General features: G+C 43.3%; 1 protein-coding gene across 5 annotated transcripts in view; it reads right to left on the bottom strand.

The window, feature by feature from the left end:
* ARHGAP26 (Rho GTPase activating protein 26) overlaps window positions 1-19,882 on the bottom strand; it is a 419,918-nt gene extending 400,036 nt beyond the window's left edge. For 3 of the 5 annotated variants that reach the window (XM_029942153.1, XM_029942154.1, XM_029942155.1), the window contains exon 1: window positions 19,633-19,786. In XM_029942153.1, coding sequence (XP_029798013.1) covers window positions 19,633-19,786 — 154 coding nt within the window. Of the gene's footprint in view, window positions 1-19,632 lie in introns of all 5 variants that reach the window. The other 2 variants (XM_029942151.1, XM_029942152.1) reach the window with 1 other exon arrangement.
* Window positions 19,883-19,888: the final 6 nt, after the last annotated feature.

Here is a 19,888-nt window from a genome sequence, read left to right as displayed (position 1 = left end):
GCCACTTAAACAACCTAGAAAACAGTCAGTGATATGGAAAGATGATCATGACCTAGTGAGTGGAACAGGTTATAAAATCAAAGTGAATCTTTCTCATCAGAACTATTGGTATAATTTGCATTTTCTTCTTTTATGTATCTGTAATTTCTAATTTCTTGCTCATGAGCATGTATTACCCATAAGCAGAAAAAAGTCTGACCTTCAACTGCTGAACTTTTTTTCCTGACTAGAAAGACTAAGGGGACACACGCCTCACAAGAAGGTAAAGGGGCTCCTGCTGTCTTTGCTGTCAATGGCTTTGTGAACTAAGGAGTTAGCAGCTCAAGGGAGGGAGATATAAGCCATGCTACCCAGGTCTCAGTGAATTTTGTCCGAAATATATCATTTCTACAAATTCTAGATGGAGCACCTACAGAGACTCAGATTATCACACTCAGTTCTCTGACCTACCCCAAATAGGATTCTAGGTCCCTAATTGGTATTATAAATACATAATTATATCTGGAGCTGTTCAACTAACCCAAATAACATTGTTCTCATTCAGTGCCCCCAAATTTATCTTCTTCAAATCTAAGTCACTGACCTACTTTTGTTAAAAGGCAATTTTAATAGTGCCCTCTACCCCAATGATAAAAATGGGAACTCGAGGCCTGTATTAGATCCCATTAGACAAGCAGAAAATAAGCACCTAAATGATGTCAACATGGCCAACCAGTCAGTGAGCAGGACGTTCTGTACCCACCCTGGCCCTCAGTGTGTCCCTTCACATCTGACACCTAACACAGGATGTGGATCAGGAAAGAGCAGCCCAGAGAGTGTACTTTTATAGAATGGGACCATTCCCAGCACATACTTCTTCCTGGTTCTACACCTTCACAGTCGCCTTCAATCTGAGGGTCTCTTTGGCTATAATCTCCTAAACTCCACACATCATGTTCAGGCCATTCGCATTTACACAAGACTTTGTTTTACCCCATCACCAAGACACGGGAGATCAGTCACTTCTTTGGCCCTCTGGCAAGGCCACCATGAGGTGGAAGAAGGGCAGACAGTGAAAGAATGCGAGGGACAAAGAGAAAGGGGAAAAGGAAGGCAGCAAATCCGAGAGAAAACACAGAGGGTGGAGAACATGTCATCTACATTTGGGCTGGAATTTCTTAGACTACAAGGACTTTGGTAATTAAGAAGTACAGTAAGTGCTTTCATGTTAAAACCTTCAACAACCCCGACCATCACTGTTTCAGCACTTAAGACACTTATTTACCAATAGTTCCAGAAACAGTTAAAGCTGAAAACTCTGCAAATACAACGATTCAAATCAGAATATTATTGGCATTTTTTCTTCTGCAGAAACAAAAGTTACCCTCTTTTGCTCAAAATAAGACACCTACCTACTACAGTTGGGTTGTCTTCCTTCCCACTCTCACCAGGAAATGTGCCCTCTTTGGAGCAAGATCAGAGCCAAGAGACATGATAAAAGAACTCCTAAACCAGAGACCTGTGTGCACTCTTGAATGAGCATGAAGTAGCCCTGCTGCATTAGCAAATCTATTTGAAGCAGAACAGAGAAACACTCAGTGCCAGATACAAACATCCTGGCATTGAAATCACGGCATTCCTGGGAGCTCCAAGCTGTCTGGACGCACCAAAGAAAAGGATATGTGGCTGAACAAGATGAAGAAACAGCACCGTACTTGAAAATCCTAAGGAAGTGGTTGCCTAGGGCTAGGGGGATGGGAAGATAGGGGATGATGGCTAAGGAGAATGGGTTTCTTTGGGAGAGGGTGAAATATTCTAAAATTAATTGTGGAAATGGATGAAAAATTCTGTGAATACACTAGATGCCATGAACTGTACACTGAAATACGTGAATTATGTGGTGTGTGAATTTCACCTCAACAAAGCTGCTTAAAAAAACTACTAAGAAAGGACCTCCAAGGTCTCCACCCACCACTGCCTAAACCCATGCTGGCACACTTGGGGGAGCTCAGTAATATGACTGCTTGAGGTGTCACACCAGAAGACATGACTCATCCTTCTGCCTCTTAACATTTCACAAGTTTCTCATTTCAGATAACCATCGAAAAACATTTGATTCTTCTTTCTTAAAGAGACACTGTTCTCCAGATTGGAGGGAAGATGCGATCCCAACATTCAGAACCCAGGCTTGTGGAAACAAGCCAATGTGAAGTTATCCTCAGCTGGTGATCATCTTCACGCTTGAACTCTGTGCTGCCCCAAGCACAAAAACCCCAAGCCCTGTTGCTGTCTTTTCAGTGCAGTGTAGTGTGAAGTTATGCTGGCCAGAAGAGGTGGGGGAGATGAGAAGCCAGCCAAAGTCATATCCCCAAAGACATGGAAGCCAAAAGCTCTGCGTTCCACTCCAATTTTCTATGCAGTGGAGCAGAGCTTCCCCGCTGAGGAACTGATGATATGCAGGCTGGCTATGTAAAGAGGAAACAGGACTGCTTTCCAGAGAGAGAACCATCTTGGGGCTCTAAATGGAGCTGGCAACATGGTAGCCTGCGGACTCTGCGGACTGAGCTCAAGGCGGCTTCGGGCTGAGGACCAAGGGCCCTCAGCAGGAAAGGCTGACTGTAGCTTCCAAGGTCAGGCCACTGGGCCGGAGGCAGTGGGCGCAGCAGGGGCAGGACGAGGCTGCAGGAGCGGAGGCATCCATCCCCAGGGCCTGCCTGGCCTCCATATTGCACACAGCAGGAGCCATGAGGCTGGTGATCTGCTGCAGAAGCAGCCCGCGGCAGCCTGCGTGTCAGCTCAGTGCGCCAGTCAGATAAAAATGCAAGAAAGCCCTGCCTTGAGGAGAGCAGTCCACAGAATTTAAGAAGCCAACAAGAGAGGGAAAGCAACACTGGGCTCCTCATAGTGACACCCAGGGGTCTCACCAGCAGCGGCTCTGGTGTGCTCTGTCACCCTCCCCTATGTGGAGAACCGGCTAAGATTGAAAGGGAGATAAGGAAAAAGCTGTTGCCAGAAATGAGTTGCCCGGGACCAGAGGGGAAGCGATCATCTCTCTGGGTTTGCACCTAACCCTCAGAGCCCTCAAGCCAAGTCTCCCTCCTAAGCACCTCCAGACACGGAGTCCCCTGGAGCAGCAGAACAGCTCAGCCAGCTCATTAGGCTTCCTGAATGTTTTTAAAGAAAAAAATGTGCAACATAATTACAGGCTCTGACCCCAAATGACTTTAACCCTGACAAGAGCGTCCAAGACTCACTGTGGGAAAAACGGCTGCCCTGTGAGTGCCCATGAGAATAACGTTTCCTTTGAGAAGCTTCCTCACCTCCCCCCACCAGTGCCCCCAACGCTACCGAAGGGTCCAGGCTCACAGGCCACGCTCATGAAACGACTGGACCCCAGGCATAGAGCCACAACACTGAGATGTTCTCAAGTCGGTGAACTTGCACCCCTTCCAACAGTTCCTTGACCGGCCATACTAGCTCCTTCCATGACCTGAGAGGTCCCAACATGAGGCCAGCCAGCACAGCTACGTACATTAAAAGAGGACAGAGGATTTGAGACAAGGTTTTGTAAAATCTTCTCCTGGCCAATTCCAAGGACTCCCTCCATGCAAATCACCTGGGGGCCCTGCAAGGAATGCAGATTTCCAGACCTTACCCCAGAGCTCACATATCAGAATATCCTTGGGGAAGACCAGGAATCCTCAGTTAAGGGAATTTTTACATGAATGCATGTTTAAGAACGACCCCCTTAGAACAAGAACAATCTATAGAAATGTCACATTCCAATTACAGGGCACTTACCATGTGCCAGCTTACTCCACTAAGGCAATATCGACAATTCTCTTGTTTACTCCTCACGATATTTTAAGGTGGATATTTATCACTCTTGTGCGTAGGCATTCTGCAGTTTCCCTTTCAAGGTCAAAGCCAAAGGCCTTTGGGCAAGCCCTCACCCAAAGGGGCCAAAATGAAGCAGTGTGTCATCAGAGAAAAGGTCCCTCCAACCTTCTCCTCCCTACCTGATGTGCTGAATGCAGCTACTCCCCGGGATCTTTGCTTCCGCTCCCTTCTCTCCTTCCAAGCCAGTGGTCTTCCACCTTTTCTACAAATTAGAATCACCTGGGATGCTTTGAAAATTGCGCATGCTCAGATGGGAACCCAAACTATATCAGAATCTCCTGGAAGGAGTCCTGGCTCCTCAGGTGATTTCAATGGCTAGTTAAGGCCGAGAACCACTGCCTGGGTTTCTAATAGCACGTGGTGAGACCCAAACCAGTAACCCACCATCTTCTTCCAGAATATCAGACCTGTGCTTCCCACTGTCTTGTAGGTGCCTCCATGTATATATTCCATGGGAGCCACTCAGTTAGAACAAATCTTATTTAGCCCCGTAGCCCCTATCACACACCAATGTTCTGGGATACAGTTCGACCATACTACCAAGACCTAGGATAGAAACCGGAAACACCCTGGACACCCCCAACCTCGATCCACTGTTGACTACTTGTTCTCCTCTTCACCTGCACCAGCAATCTCTCCTCAGAAAAATGCCATGGGATCTTGCTTTATAGTAATCAGCGTTTGTTTGAATATTCAAATAATGATTCCATTGCATGAACCAGATTTTCAGCCAAGTGTACTCCCTGTCGCTTGCTCTGTATTTTCCCCGGCTCACTGCTACCTCCCCTGACACCTGTACCAGGTCTGAGAAGCATGTCCTCACTTCCTGTCCCCTTTCTTCCAGGCAGCATGATCAGATGGTACCATTTTCTCACACATCTCTGCCTTGGGGTAGTGTTAAGCAGAGAAAAGCTCAAATCATTGGTAAAATATGGGAGCATTTAGGTGATACAATGACAAATAATTTTCAATTTTTATATTTAAAAAAAATTTTTAATGTTTATCTTTGAGAGAATGAGACAGAGCACGAGTGGGGGAGGGGCAGAGAGCGAGGGAGACACAGAATCCGAAGCAGGCTCCAGGCTCTGAGCTAGCTGTCAGCACAGAGCCCGACGCGGGGCTCAAACTCACAAACTGAGATCATGACCTTAGCTGAAGTCAGATGCTTAACCGACTGAGTCACCCAAGCGCCCCAAATAATTTTCAATTTAATGATCCTGATTTAATGACTATGTGAAGACATTTCAGAAAAAAATATTGCTAACTATATCAAAAGTATCATTTCAGAATGCTATCAAGTGCCCTTCTGAAATGAATGCACTTTTTAATAAACTTTCTCAAAGTAAACAAACAGTGGTAAAGGGGGAAAAATAACAGAGATGGTTTTAAATGAACTTATCATTAGGAACACTGGCTCCTTGGACTTGATAAGCCTGCACCTGCCTTTCCTGGAGTTCTCAGCTCCTTCCTCCAAGACCCTTTTAAACTTCTAATTGTACTGTGGACTGTCTGTGCTGCCTCTGACGCCTCTCAAGATGCTGAGCACCTGGAAGGCAGTGACTTCCTCGCCCCGTCTCAGAACCTCTACCACCGAGAACCTTCCATCCCAACATGAGCTGTGTCACAGGCACTGAAATAGAGAGCACCCAGGATAGGTGGCCTGACCTTATCCTCAAGAGAGAAAAGTGCTGACTTGAAGGAGGAAGAAACTTCAAGAGAAAAGTCGGACAAAACACTCAGCTCCCTCACCACTCTCCAGAAATACCATAGCCCAGGGAAGCTTTGCTGACATTCAAGTGTGCGTACTGGCCCAAGTCGTGTTCTCCAGTCAAAGGACTGTCCTTTAATACCTTCCAAACTTCCTGAATCATGCACACATTGCACAAAGATAAACACTGAATGGCACCCTCACTAGTAAGGCAAACGAGTTCTCCAGGGCCCAAATTGAAGTGGTTCCTATTACAGCTGTGTCTCATTTTAGGGAAAGATTTTGTTGTGGCTTTTAATCCGAGAGCAATACTACATACAGACTGGGAACATACAGAAACATACAGAAACGGAGAAAACTCTAAGCATTGTTTAATTACAGAGGCTACTTAGTAATAAACTAGTGAGTTTCCTTCCTCCTCCAAAATCATGATTTATAAAATTCAGTTCACTCGGAACTTTCCAGAAACACTCCTGTGGAATTTTTATCAAAATGAAAACTGCACATACCCTTTGGCCCAGCACCTCCATTTCTAGGACTCATCCTACAGATCTACTCACTCATGTGTCCGTGAACGTACCAAAATGTTCTGGTAATAGTAAAAGGTTGGAAATCATCTATAGGCACCTGGGTGGCTCAGTTGGTTAAGCCTCTGACTTCGGCTCAGGTCAGATCTCACGTTCATGGGTTCAAGCCCCACCATCAGGCTCTGTGCTGGCAGCTCAGAGCCTGGAGCCTGCTTCCGGTTCTGTGTCTCCTCTCTCTGCCCTTCCCCCTCTCATGCTCTGTCTCTCTCTGTATCAAAAATAAATAAAACATTAAAAAAAATTTTTTTTAAGAAATCATCTAAACATCTACCATTAGCGAGCTGATTAAAGAAACTGTTGTATGTACTCGATTCAATGGAGCACAATGCAATGCTAAAAATGAGTAGCTCTATATGTACCAATGTACAATAAGATCTAAAATACATAAAGATTGGATAATATGCAAATATATGCAAAACAGTGCATATGGCATGCTACAGAAAAATGTATAAATATGTATTTGCTGGCACATGCATACATTTTATCTAAGAAAATCACAAGAAATGGTAAAATGTTGCTTCCAGAAGAACTTTAGATCAGAAGGCAGGAGGAATTTGGAGGGACATTCAAATTCCTCTCTGCCCCTTTCAAATGATGCCAGGTATTACCTACTTAGAATAACTTTTTTTAAAAAAGAAACATAGGTATAAATGAAAGTAAAAATGCCCTTTTAATTGTATTCTATTTGCTGAACTGATCCTCATTATCTACACCTGACCCACAGTAAAATAACGAGATACTGAGTGAGGGCTCTGTTACAGTTTAGTCCTTCTGCTTGACTGTCTCCATGGCACAGAAAATCCCTCAAGCTAACTCAGTCTGCCTGGAAATCTATCTAAAGTCTCACAGGAGGAGCCAGTTCATAGATTCAAAGTGTTCAAATTAACCTAGAGTAATTTGCAGCCTAGAGTAAACAGCAAGATCAGATGAGCTTTGAAATTTACCTGTGATATCTTTACCACCATGTAAAATGGAGTTTATTTTGGCGTTTCTTTTGTGGCAGCAGCAGGAGTCAAAGTGCAGCTACTGGCTTGGCCTGGACAAACCAGCTGGTTAACAAGGTCTGATCCAGAATTCCCAAGTCCCTAAAATCTTTGTCCATCTGGTAAAGAAAACACACACACACACACACACACAGACTTTAACCTCAGGAATCTCCTCTTTCTAAATATAGCAGGCAACTGCCCAGTCTCCAAGCTCACCCGCTGAAGCATTCTGTGCCTTCCAACCAAGGTGAAATGAGCCAGATGTAAACACGCCATGACAGCTTCTGGCCCACACTGCCAAGCTGTTTTCCCTAATATTTCCTCTATTTCTCCACTCGGGGATTCTACACAAATGTGTAAATCCCAGTGACTCAAATTTGTAAACATTCCTCTGGCCACTAATGCTGTTTTTCTCACCCTAACAAATGTGATTTCCTTCTTGGTCCCTGAAATTTGAAGTTGGAATACTCCATTAGATATGGGCAAAGCCCCAGCCTGTCTCCCATTTTATCCCTAAGAACCTGGAGCTCAAAAAAGCACAATGGACAGGTCCAAAGCTAGTTAGGAAACAGCCAATTAATTGTAATCTGTCTCCCCCCCAACACACACACACACACACACACACACACACACACACACACATTTTTGCTGTCAGTGGTTCTTTTAGAATCCATGTCAGTGCCTAACAGAAAGACCTGTTCTTTTAAGAATGCTTCCAATTTAAGTGAAAGGTTAAGCTTCAGAAACATAACCCAACACACTCAAAAGAGCAGGAGACAAATATAAACGGACTATATGGATGCAAAGGACCTAAATAATAGATGTCAAAGAGCTCATAAAACTTGGAGGTTGGCAAAAATTCTATATTGAGGAACCTTCCAGGAATGTTCAAGGATTCCAGAAATCCTTTATCCCATGGAAATGTTGGAACCTACCCACAAAGGTATGTGTGCCTATGATCCCTGCAGCACTGTCTCTAAAAGTGAAAAACTTAGACAATCCGAATTATCATTCAAGAGGAGATGAGGTAAATATGCTATGGTGTATTCACACATGGTGTATTCACAGAATTTTCTGCAATCATTAAAATTAATGTGTTATAGGGGCGCCTGGGTGGCTCAGTCGGTTGAGCATCCGACTTCAGCTTAGGTGATGATCTTGCTCATGGGTTCAAGCCCCGCATCAGGCTCTGTGCTGAAAGCTATGAGCCTGGAGCCTGCTTCAGATTCTCTTTCTCCCTCCCTCTCTCTGCCCCTCTCTTACTCACGCTCTGTCTCTCTCTCTCTCTCTCTCTCTCAAAATAAATAAATCTTAAAAAAAATGTGTTATGTACATGTATTCACATGGAAGAGCTTTAAGCCATAGTATTAACCAGAAAACAAAACACAGAATATACAGCATAATCCCACTTGTGGGGAAAAAAACCCAATACACATTTAAAAAAAAAAAAGACAAGAAAAAATAGTATGTCAAACAGTTGACAGTTAAGTCAGGAAAGTGGGCTCTTTACATTTCCATACTCTTTGATGCTATTAAGAGAATGTATTCATGAACTGTGTGATTTTTTTTACCTCTGTACTATAAGATTGGTCATTCATTTATATGGTTAATTTCTGCCCCAAACTCTAGCATCCCCAAGTCATCTTTATTTCAGAAAATAGCACCATCATTCATGTAACTGCTCACGCCAAACACTTGACTCATGCTTGATTTCACTCTTTTCTTTGCGATACTTGAAAACATCACCATCTCCAGTGCTGCAACCATTGCCCAAGTTGTCACTGTCTCCTACCTTCCCTGTTCCAACAGCCTCCTGACAGCCTCTTTGCCTCCATGCTTGCCCTGTTGTATCTATTCTCCACACAGTGGCCCCCAGGATCTCTCAAAAACACAAACGGGATCACATCACAACGTCCCATGGCTTCCCATTATACCTAGAATAAAAACCCCAAATCCTTGTTGGGACCTAAGACATGGCCTGGCTCCTGGACTCTCTCCCTGTTCATTTGCCACCACTGTTGTCAACCACCCTGGCCTCCCGGGTCACCCTCAACACCTCATGCACTTTCCCACCTTGTGATATGTGCACCTATTACTGCCACACAAAAGCCATTACTCTAGGTCTTGAAGAACATGTTAAGAGCAGAGCAGGGCTCCATATTTATTGAATAAAAGTCTTTCTTTGATGGCAAAAAATGTATCATTTGATAATCGCTGGATTATAATTTTAAAAAACGAAACTAAGTTCAGTCATAAATTTAAATCTAGGGGCACCTAGGTGGCTCACTTGGTTAAGTGTCTGACTCTTACTCTCAGCTGAGGTCTTGATCTCGGTCATGAGCTTAAGCCTCATACTGGCTCCGTGCTGGGTGTGGAGCCTACTTAAGAAAGGAGGAGGGCACATGAATGGTTCAGTCAGTTGAGCACCTGCCTCTTGATTTCGGCTCAAGTCGTGATCCCAGGGTCATGGGATTGAGCTTTGCATTGGGCTGAGCATAGCACCTGCTTGAGATTCTCTCCTTTTACCCCTCACCCCCATTCATGCACATGCTCTCTCTCTAAAATCATTTTTAAAAATTGTTAAAGAAAAAAAGTTTAAATCTAGAAAAGCCACTCTGTTGGCCTCATATTGGCATCTCTCCCTGTGTAACTTTTTAAAATGCAATATCCTTGGGGCGCCTGGGTGGCTCAGTGGGTTAGGCATCCGACTTCAGCTCAGATCATGATCTCACGGTTTGGGAGTTTGAGCCCCGTCTCAGGCTCTATGCTGACAGCTCAGAGCCTGGACCCTGCTTTGGATTCTATGCCTCCCTTTCTCTCTACCCCTCCCCTGCTTGCACTCTGTCTCTCTCGAAAACAAACATTAAAAAAAAATGTTTTTAATGCAATGGCCCTGACAGGATAACAAAGTCACCTTCATGAGCCCCTTTCCCCAAAAGCCCAGTGTTGATCACTGTTCCTCCCTGGCCCATTCTCATTTCATCAGTTTATTGGGTTTGTGATCATAGCTTAGATTGCCCAGAATTAGGAAGTCCAGCCTGAGGCTCAGAGGGATGCTCACCAGCCTTTAAAAAAGCAGAAACCAGAAATTGAGCCTCCAAAGAACCATCATCCTAAGCCCTGGGATCCTGAAACTGATCAGTCAAACGCATCTGAGGTTAAAGCAAATGGAAGCAAAAAGTCCCCAAATGAGGACAAATGAAGAAAATATACTGAATACTATTCACTTAATCATCAAAAGTTTTATGGGACAAAATAAAGGGAAAAACATAAGACATGAAACAGTGCCCAACAAAAAGACCTAAACAGACATCTCAGCAAAGAAATTGCTCCAGTGGTGAATAAGCACATGGAAATACGTTCAACATCATTAATCATCAGGGAAATGAAAATTAAAACAAGGATTAACCACTTCCAACCCACTAATATGGCTACAATCAGAAAGACAGGCAATAACAAGTATTGGTGATAATGGAGACAAACTGGAACCTTTATACAAAGCTGAGGGGAATTTAAAATGATGTTTCTGCTATGGAAGACAGTTTGGCAGGTTTTAAAAAATTAAATATAAGCTTACCATAAAACTTATCAGTTCTGCTTTCACATAAGAAATGAAATAAGAAATGAAAACATATGTCCACACAAAGACATGTACCCAAATGTTCATGGTAGCATTATTCATAAGAGCCAGAAATGAGAACCCAAATGTCTCTCAAATGGCGAATGATCAAGAAAATATGATTCACACAATGGAATACTCTTCAATAATAAAAAGGAACAAACCACCCACACACGTTACAACACAGAATCTGAAAACCTGATACTAACTGAAAGAAGCCAGATACAAAAGAACATATAAAGTATGAATCCATTCAGCTTTTTCATAGATGACAAATCTGTAAGCGGCAGAACAAAGTAGATTAGTCGTTGTCTGAGGCTCGAGGGGAGACTAAAGAGTGCCTTTTGGGGGCGAAAGAAGTGTTCTAAAACTGGAATGGGGTGATGATTGCAGAATTCTGTAAACTAACTACAAATGAACTGTACACTTAAAACTGGTGAATTTTGTACTTCAATAAGGCTCTCAAAACAAAAACAATGCCCCCAAAACATGCTGCCTTGAAACAAATGGCTACTTTAAAATGAATAACCATAAACAGAATGTTCATGAGAGGTACTCATGATAAACTGATAGGTCAATTCCCAACTTTTAGTGATCAATATGTCGGGCAGGGGGAGGGGGAGAATGTAGAAGAGAAAAAAAGCTTTTTGTGATTTTAAAGGAGAAAGAATAGTCTTTCTTAATAATAGTTGTTGATAATCATAGCCCAACAAATAAGATATTCAGCCAGAAAAAGATATGAAATTCTGGCACATGCTACAACATGGATGAACCTTGAAGATATTAAGCTAAGTGAAATAAACCAGGCACAAAAGGGCAAATACAGTATTATTCCGCTAATATGAAGTACTCAGAGTAGTCAAAATCATGGAAAAGGAAAACAGAACAGAGGTTACCAGGTATTGGGGAAAACGGAGTATGAGGAGTTGGTGTTTAACGGATACAGAGTTTCAGTTTGGGAAAACAAAAAAATTCTTCGGCAAAGTGATAGCACTGATAGGTACACAACATTGTGATTGGACTGTATACCTACAAAAGGTTAAAGTGGTAAATTCTGTGGTATGTGTATTTTGTCAAACACACACACACACACACACACACACACACACAATCTCAACAGTAAGGAAACTCAAACAACCCAATTTAAAAATGAGCAAAAGATCAGAACAAACACCTCACCAAAGAAGATATACAGCTGGCAAGTAAACATGTGAAAAGATACTCAACATCATGTCATTAGGAAAATATAAATTTAAAAAACAATGAGACACCACTACATGTCTGCTATACTGCCTAAATCCAAAGCACTGACAACACCAAATTCTTTTATTTTTTAATGTTTATTTATGTATTTTGAGAGTGAGAGAGCATGAGTGAGGAGAGAGAGAGAATCCCAAGCAGGTTCTGCCCGGTCACCAGGGAACCTGATGCAGGGTTTGAACCCACGAACCATGAGATCATGGCCTGAGCCAAAGTGGGAAACTAAACGATCTGAGCCACCCAGGGGCCCCTAACAACACTAAATTCTGATGAGGATGTAAAACGATAGGAACTCTCATTCTTTGCTCACAGGAAGGGAAAACTTTGAAAACCACACTTTGAAAACCAGTTGGGCAGTTTCTTCCAAAACTGGAATACTCTTTCCATATCATCCACCAGCTGTGCTCCTTGGTATTTATTCAAATGAGTTGACAGCCTATGTCCACACACAAACCTAAGACAAATGTTTGTATCAGCTTCATTCCTAACAGCCAAAACTTGGAAGCAACCAACGTGCCCTTCAGTAAATAAATGGATACATTCATATGGTACATCCAAAGGAGTTTTTGCCAGGAGCTATTCACCCACAAAAAGACATGAAGGAATCTTAAGTGCATATTGGTAAATGAAAAGAGCCAATTTTAAAAAGGCCAAACACCCTACGATTCCAACCACAGCATATGACATTCTGGAAAAGGCAAAACTGGGGAAATAGTAAAAGAGAGCAGGGGCTGCCAAGAGAAGGGGCACAAGAATGTGGAATACAGGGGATTTTTAGGACAGTGAAGCTATGCTGCATGGTACTGTAATGGCCGATACAAGTTATTTAACATTTGTCAAAACCCAGGGAATGTACAATGCAAAGAGTAAACCCTAAGGTAAACTATGGATATTAGTTAATAACACTGTATCACTATTGTAACAAAGGCACCCCACTGATGAAAGATGTCAATAACAGGGGAAATCTAGAGGAATAGCTATGAAGGGCTGATAATGGCAACTCTGTATACCTTGCACTCAACTGTTCTGTAAACTTAAAACTGCCCTAAAAATATTGTCTATTAATCATAAAATGGAGGGAGGACACCTTAAACCTCTATCAGCAGGTTGAGAACTATAGATTAAATGCAATTTATTCAAGCCAATAAAGATAAGAGATTAAAGTAGTACTTTTTTTGAGAGGGAAAGAAAGAGAGAGACAGCACAGCACACATAGGCAGGGGTGGGGGAGAGGGAGAAGGAGAATTCTAAGCAGATTCCATGCCCAGCGCAAAGTCCAACTCAGTCTCGAACTGTGAGATCATGACCTGCATCAAAATCCAAAGTCAGATGCTTAACCAACTGAACCATCCAGGCGTCCCACAAAGAACTTTTAAGTCAGTGTTACATAAAAACTACAAAATCCTGTTTGGACTTAATTTACTGTTGTTTATATTTGTATGAGTAATATTCCAAATGTCAGTATTACAAATTACCACCATTTATAAATAATTTGCAAATGGTCCTTTTCCCCCTTTAATTTGCAAGGTGCTAAAGCAAAGCAAAGGAACCTGGAAAATGTTTTTGCTACTTAACTCCACACCCATTTGTCCTATTAGGATTTTGTAAGTAATGTAATTACTCCTCGACAAAACAGATTGGTAATGAACATCCTTTGGGAAACCATTCAAGAGGGCTCATCTCACTACTGCAAAAAGCCTATGACAAATCTTAAAGAACTACAAAAGTGTCACATGACTTAAACCACGCAACTCTTTAAAAAATAATAAATCCAAAAAGAAAAAATAATAAAGCATGCAACGTTTCATGTTGATTTTTTTTAATCCCTTGTTTAAATGAGCAATGAAAATAAACCATTTATCTTACCAAATCAGACCCAGGAATAGGTTTCCGGCCCTCCTGTTCAATGCTTTATTACCCAGCTAAAAGAGAATAACTTCCAGTTATAAAATAAATAAGTCATGTGATATAATGTACAGCATATTGACTACTGTTCATAATAATGTAGCATATGTTTGAAAGTTGCTAAGAGAGTACATCTTAAAAGTTCTCATCACACACAAAAAATACTGTAACTGTATGGTGACAGATGTTAACGAGATTTATTGTGATGATCATTCACCACATATACAAACACAGAATCTTGTTATGCACCTGAAACTACAGAGTTATATGTCAATTATAGCACAATTAAAATTTTTAACTAAAAAATAAATTAATGCTAAAAAGGTATATTTTTAAGATATTATTTTTAAAAAGAATCACTGATAATCACTCAGTGATACCCCAAAGAGAAACTCTATTGCTTTATAGAGCCAAGAGACAGCCAGACTCCATCATATGCCCTTCTAGCCTATAATGGTTCTTTAATTCCATGATGGAGAGAAACACAAAACTTCAAAGCACAATATAAAATATTAGCTATTCATTGCTACCCAGGTTTCAGAGTCTGAAAAAACAACAGGGACAATATTTTCCCTTAACCTAGCACCTGCTGCATGCTTCTCCTTTCTAGAGTCTAGATCTGTGAAGAATTTGCATCTTCAGTACTAGTATAGTTACTAAAGGCACTGAAGGGTCATGTTCAGGAGAGTCCATTGCCTGCAGTCCACTGCCAGGTGCAAAACCTGGTTGCACAACTTACTAGCTACGTAACCTTAGACAAGTTGCCCCAACTCTAAAATACAGAAAAATGAGAGTATTCACTCACAGAATGGTGGTAAGGACTAACGAGACTAATGCGGACACAGCAGAGGGCCAGGCCCTTGACAAGTGCTCAATAAACAACAGCACATCATCTCCAAAAAATGTCATGAACACTATAGGCTCAACTACAGAAATATACATTTTACTTCATTTTTTAAAATGTCATGAACACTACAGGCTCAACTACAGAAATATATATTTTACTTCATTTTGTAAAAAAGTGTCACCCAGCAGGTAAGAGCCCCGAATAAGGCTTTATGGAGTATCACACACCCTGCCCCAACTTAACTGAAAGTTCACAGAAGGAAAGGGCTAGAGTCTAAGTTTTATTTTGGTCTCCTCTGTATCCATCACAATACCAGAAACTACAACTAATCCAATCCCCACTCATGAGTTTGAAACACAGAGGCACACCTGGTTCTCCCAGCCCTGGGACACAGTCTCATCTTTGGGACCACACCTCTATTCGAACACTCCTGAGGCAGAGTGGCATATAGATTCAAAGTTCCCCCACCTGAAATCCAGTGAAAAACTCTGTACCTGAAGTTGGTCGCCACCAACTATTAAACTTGCATGTGCGATGTTCAGAATAGTCAAATCTATAAACACTGTAGATACTTACTGATTGACAGGGGCTGGGGACGGGTGACAAAGAGTTGGGAGAAAACAGGGACCGACAGCTAACAGGAATGAGATTTCCTTGTAGGGATGACTGCACAATTCTGTGAATGTACTAAAAACCATTGAACTGATTCTGTTAAGCAGGTAAATTATATGGTAAGGCGACTTATACCTTAAAAGAATTGATATCTTAACATGTTAGTTTTTGCCCCACGTCTCCCATCTTAGATTATCAGAATAATGAGAATATTCTACCTCATTAAGCAGAAGCCAAATTTACAGCAATGAGTCCATAATCAGCTCTCAAGATGGAAAAAAAAAGAGTTCCTGGGAACCCACATCAGTCCCCAAAACCAATAGCCTAATTCACGTTCATTTCTATGAAGCCACATTTGGTTTGCCACTGGGTCCATGAGGCCAGCTATGGAGTCCAATGCATTCTGCAAGCTTTTCCTGCAAAAAAGAAAAAGAGGCAGCCAGCCCAGCCACTGAGGGGGTAGGTTAAGCTAGTAGGAAGGTTGAAATTTTAAGCTATCAGAATGTTATTAGGAACAGAAAGTAGTTAGGAAGCTTACTACTATTTTTTTTTAACATGTGGAACTTTTTGGCAAAACCACAACATTATGCAAACAAGACGACCAGGACTCTTCCCTCTCGAAGCAACGGTTAACACATACACAACGGTGTAAGTCATCAACAAGTAGCATGCATATTGCCTAACTCCCTGCACCCAAACCAAAAAATGTCCGTGTTCCTCATAACTTTTGCTCTGAGTCTTGACAGCCCTGAATGCTGGAAGATGATTACAGCTACCAAGTGAGCAGTGCTATGCACCAGGCTCCAAGCTAAATGCTTTCTTTACAAGCACAGATTCATCGCTTCTTGGCCTTTTGGCTAAGATCAAGTGTACAAGCACAGATTCATTTGATCCTCACAACATTAGAAGGTCAGGGTGGCTCCTCCCATTTTATATAGGAAAGCTCAGGCTCAGTGACTTGCCCAAAGTCAACCAGTAAGTGACTGCGTTAAGATTCGAACCCAGGAAATCCTAAAACTTATTTCTACAGGTCTGAACTTCGTCTCCAGCTTCTATGGTCTCTACAGAAAGAAAGCGAGCCTTGAACATACAAAATCCTCCGAACTGAGACAGTGATTCATCAGGGTAAGAAAAGAGTCCTGGACATATGAGTGCCCACAGGAAAGACCTGGACAAATTAGGACACAAAAAGCCGACTGACAGTCACCAACGTAGGTCCCAAATTATTTTATTGCTTATCTTCTACATATCCAGACCAGAGGCTTGGACTCCAAGGAAAAACGTCAAGAGGGTTATTTATTTATCATATTCTCAAGGGTATTCAAGAGACAACAGACCTAGACAATTTTGCTTGAGGGTTAAATTAAGCACAGGCTTTGGAACCAGACAACTTGGGTTCAAATACATTTAACTGCTGTGACACGTTGAGCAGGTTACTGACCTCTCTGACCTTCGGTCTCTTCATAAATAAAATGTTAAGTAGTAACAACAACGATCTAGCTGAACTTTGACAATCCCAAGAGGCCTGTTTTATTACCTTGTATTAACACACAAAAGAAATCTAAACCCAAAGTTCTTTGAATACAAATTATAAAAACAAAGCCATAAAATTTTATAGCTGGAAGAGACTGTAAAGGATCTAGTGTTATTTGTATAATTATATATTTATTTTATGTGACTAGTTTTAAAAATGCCAGCTTTACATTTTCAGGAGTGAGAAGGATGACCAGAAGAAAAATAAAACACAAATACTAAGACAGTTATATATACTCTATGTAAGCTCCTAATGATAATGGAATGCCTCAAATCTGGGAAACAGGGGTCAACTCCACCCTTTCCACTTAAGAGGTCACATGACCTATTCAAATACTAGTAGCTGTTGAAGAGTATAGTTAAGAAGTACAGCTGAATATCCAGGGATTAGAACATTTAGTTCCTTACCAGTCTTCCTCCCAAGTTACAGAACTGCTCCATTCCATTAGACAATTTAAATAACCCTTAAACCCTATTACCGCATTATTCCCTGCCAAAGAAATAGTAGCAGGCAAATACATTGCCAGTCACACAAATGCACCCTACTCATACTCAAGACAGACATACAAATGCAATTCCAAATACTAGCAGGCCTGGTCTAAGGGATCCATTCTGGGTAAGCAGGATGGGGAAGGATTAAGAGTTCTGTCTTAGCAGGAACTTCAACTCAGGCTCCGACGATGCAGGAGTGCAAAACCAGGTCCCACTGCTAGAGCTATGTGGCGCTGGACTAAAGATTCCGCCAAGCCTGTTTTCTCATTTGTAAAATGAGTAACATGGGATAATTCACACTGGCCAGGAATCAGTCTCTGCAGCCCCAGGGCAGCAGAATACTCACTGCTACATAGTGAAGGCCCAGGGCAGTAACCAGCCCATGGCAGGCACTCTATGTTTGTTGAATAAAGTAGAAGCCCAATTAAAACTGGCATACGATTCAATCAAATCCCTCAGTGGCTCAATCCGTTAAGCGTCTGACTTGGGCTCAGGTCATGATCTTGCAGTTTGTGGGTTTCAAACCCCAAGTTGGGCTCTGTGCTGACAACTCAGAGCCTGGAGCCTGCTTTGCACATTGTGTCCCCCTCTCTCTCTGCCCTTCCCCTGCTCACACTCTGTCTCTCTCTCACTCTGTCTCTCTCTCTCTGTCTCTCTCTCTCTCTCAAAAATAAACATAAAAAAACAAACAAATAAATAAATAATGTGTGCACCTAACCTATAAGTGGGCTCCTAACTTACTCCAAACCAGGGGTAGAGTGTTCCCTGAAGCAAGGATGGACACGGACAAAGAAGAGTCGTAGTCTTCAGGTCACAGACACTCTGCCTCTGAGGACCCTCATAGTCTAGGTTTATTTCATCCCAAAAGATCGGCAACTGATGCCTCAGGGCGTTCTGTTATGTACCTCTACATTTTTAGAAGCAACAAAATCACAAAATGACATCTCAGGCACTTGACTTCCGTAAATCTCCTTTCAAGAGGCCTGGAACAATCCTCAGAGGTTAGGACCCCATTCTGCCAATGTAACCTTTCTTGGCTGAAAGGCATCACCTATTAAGAAAGCCATCACACAGACAGGAAAAGTATAGCCAAAGACAGTTCAATCCCACTATCTTCCTTCGTGTTATTTCTGGTTCTCAAAACTAAAAGATGGACAAACTATTTTTAAATGGCCAGACTGTGAAGGCACCAAAAACGACTGCACAGTCCAAGGAGCTCATCCCTAGAACGCTCTTGTTTGGCGAGGAGAAACTCCGGCTCTGCAAAAGTCAAGGGAAAATCATACACAGAATGCAAATTTCATTGCTCCCCTACCAAAAGGAAATAAGTAAAAATTGTTTTACCAAGGGTTCCAGAATCTTTCAGGACGAGTTTAAACCTCTCCTTTCTCAGTGAGGCTGTTGGACATTTCCTCCAAAACCTTGGAGTTTTCAAGGATAATGGGAGAGGTGGAAAGGAGAGCGAGGGAGCAGGAGAAGGAGACAGTCAGGATATGCTCATTCTATTTTTAAACCCTCGCCCACAGTTTAGAGTAAAGGAACACTCTGATGCTGTACTCCCACCCCTGTCACCTTCTGCTAAGCACAAGAATCAGAACCTGCACACGTACACGGCCCTGGGTTACTGGCTGCCAACCCTCCCCAGTGCCGCGAGCTAAGCAGCCCTGCCACCCAGCCTTCTCTGGCAGCGCCGATGCCTTTCGCAGAACCCGGCGGCCCCGAGCAGGCTGGCGGACAGACAGCGAAGCAATCACCAGCCGCCTTTTCCGGAGGGGAGGCAGCGCCCCCTTGGCAGGGCACGTTCCAGTTCCTCGGCTGGGTACCCAGGGGTGAGCAAGTGTTCCCCCAAGGGAGCCGGAGTGACGGACGCGACGCGGTTTCCCGACGGGGTGCGGCGCGCGGGGCACTGGCGTCCCATTCCCGGGACACCTGTGTGCCGCACACACCCAGACGCGGTGCCCCGGGAGCACCGCTCGCCCTCGGTCACCTCCCGACCATACCAGAAAGCCAACGAGTGGGCGGGGGGGTCTCCCTCATCGATTCGCCCGTCTTACGTCCCCGTCTTGCCCCACTGCAAGCACCTACACCCGACGCTCAGTGACCCCGGGGCGAAAGCCAGCCTGCGCGCGGGTGCCCAGGGCCGAGGGCCGCCCGACGGCCCTCCCTCCTCAGGGCCCCGTCCCCGCCGGGCTCGGGACACTCACTCTTAAGCGCGCTGATGAGGGACTTCCCGTCCTTGATGAGCTCCTTGATGAATTTGTTGGTCTTGTCCAGCTCGGCTTCGTGCGACTTGAGCGTCTCTCGGAAGTGCGGGCTGTCGAGGCAGCAGTCGCTGAATTCGAGTGCGGGGAGCCCCATACTGCTCGCGTCGCCCAGCTAGCGGGGCGCGCCTCCCCCGGCGCCCGGGAGGCCCGCAGTCCCGAGCACGCACGCGGCGGGACCCCGGCCGGGACCCCCGAC

Source organism: Suricata suricatta, chromosome 6, assembly GCF_006229205.1.
Source record: "Suricata suricatta isolate VVHF042 chromosome 6, meerkat_22Aug2017_6uvM2_HiC, whole genome shotgun sequence".
Taxonomy (NCBI): domain Eukaryota; kingdom Metazoa; phylum Chordata; class Mammalia; order Carnivora; family Herpestidae; genus Suricata; species Suricata suricatta.
Note: the sequence above shows the minus strand (reverse complement) of the source record. Positions and strands in the feature narration are given on the sequence as shown.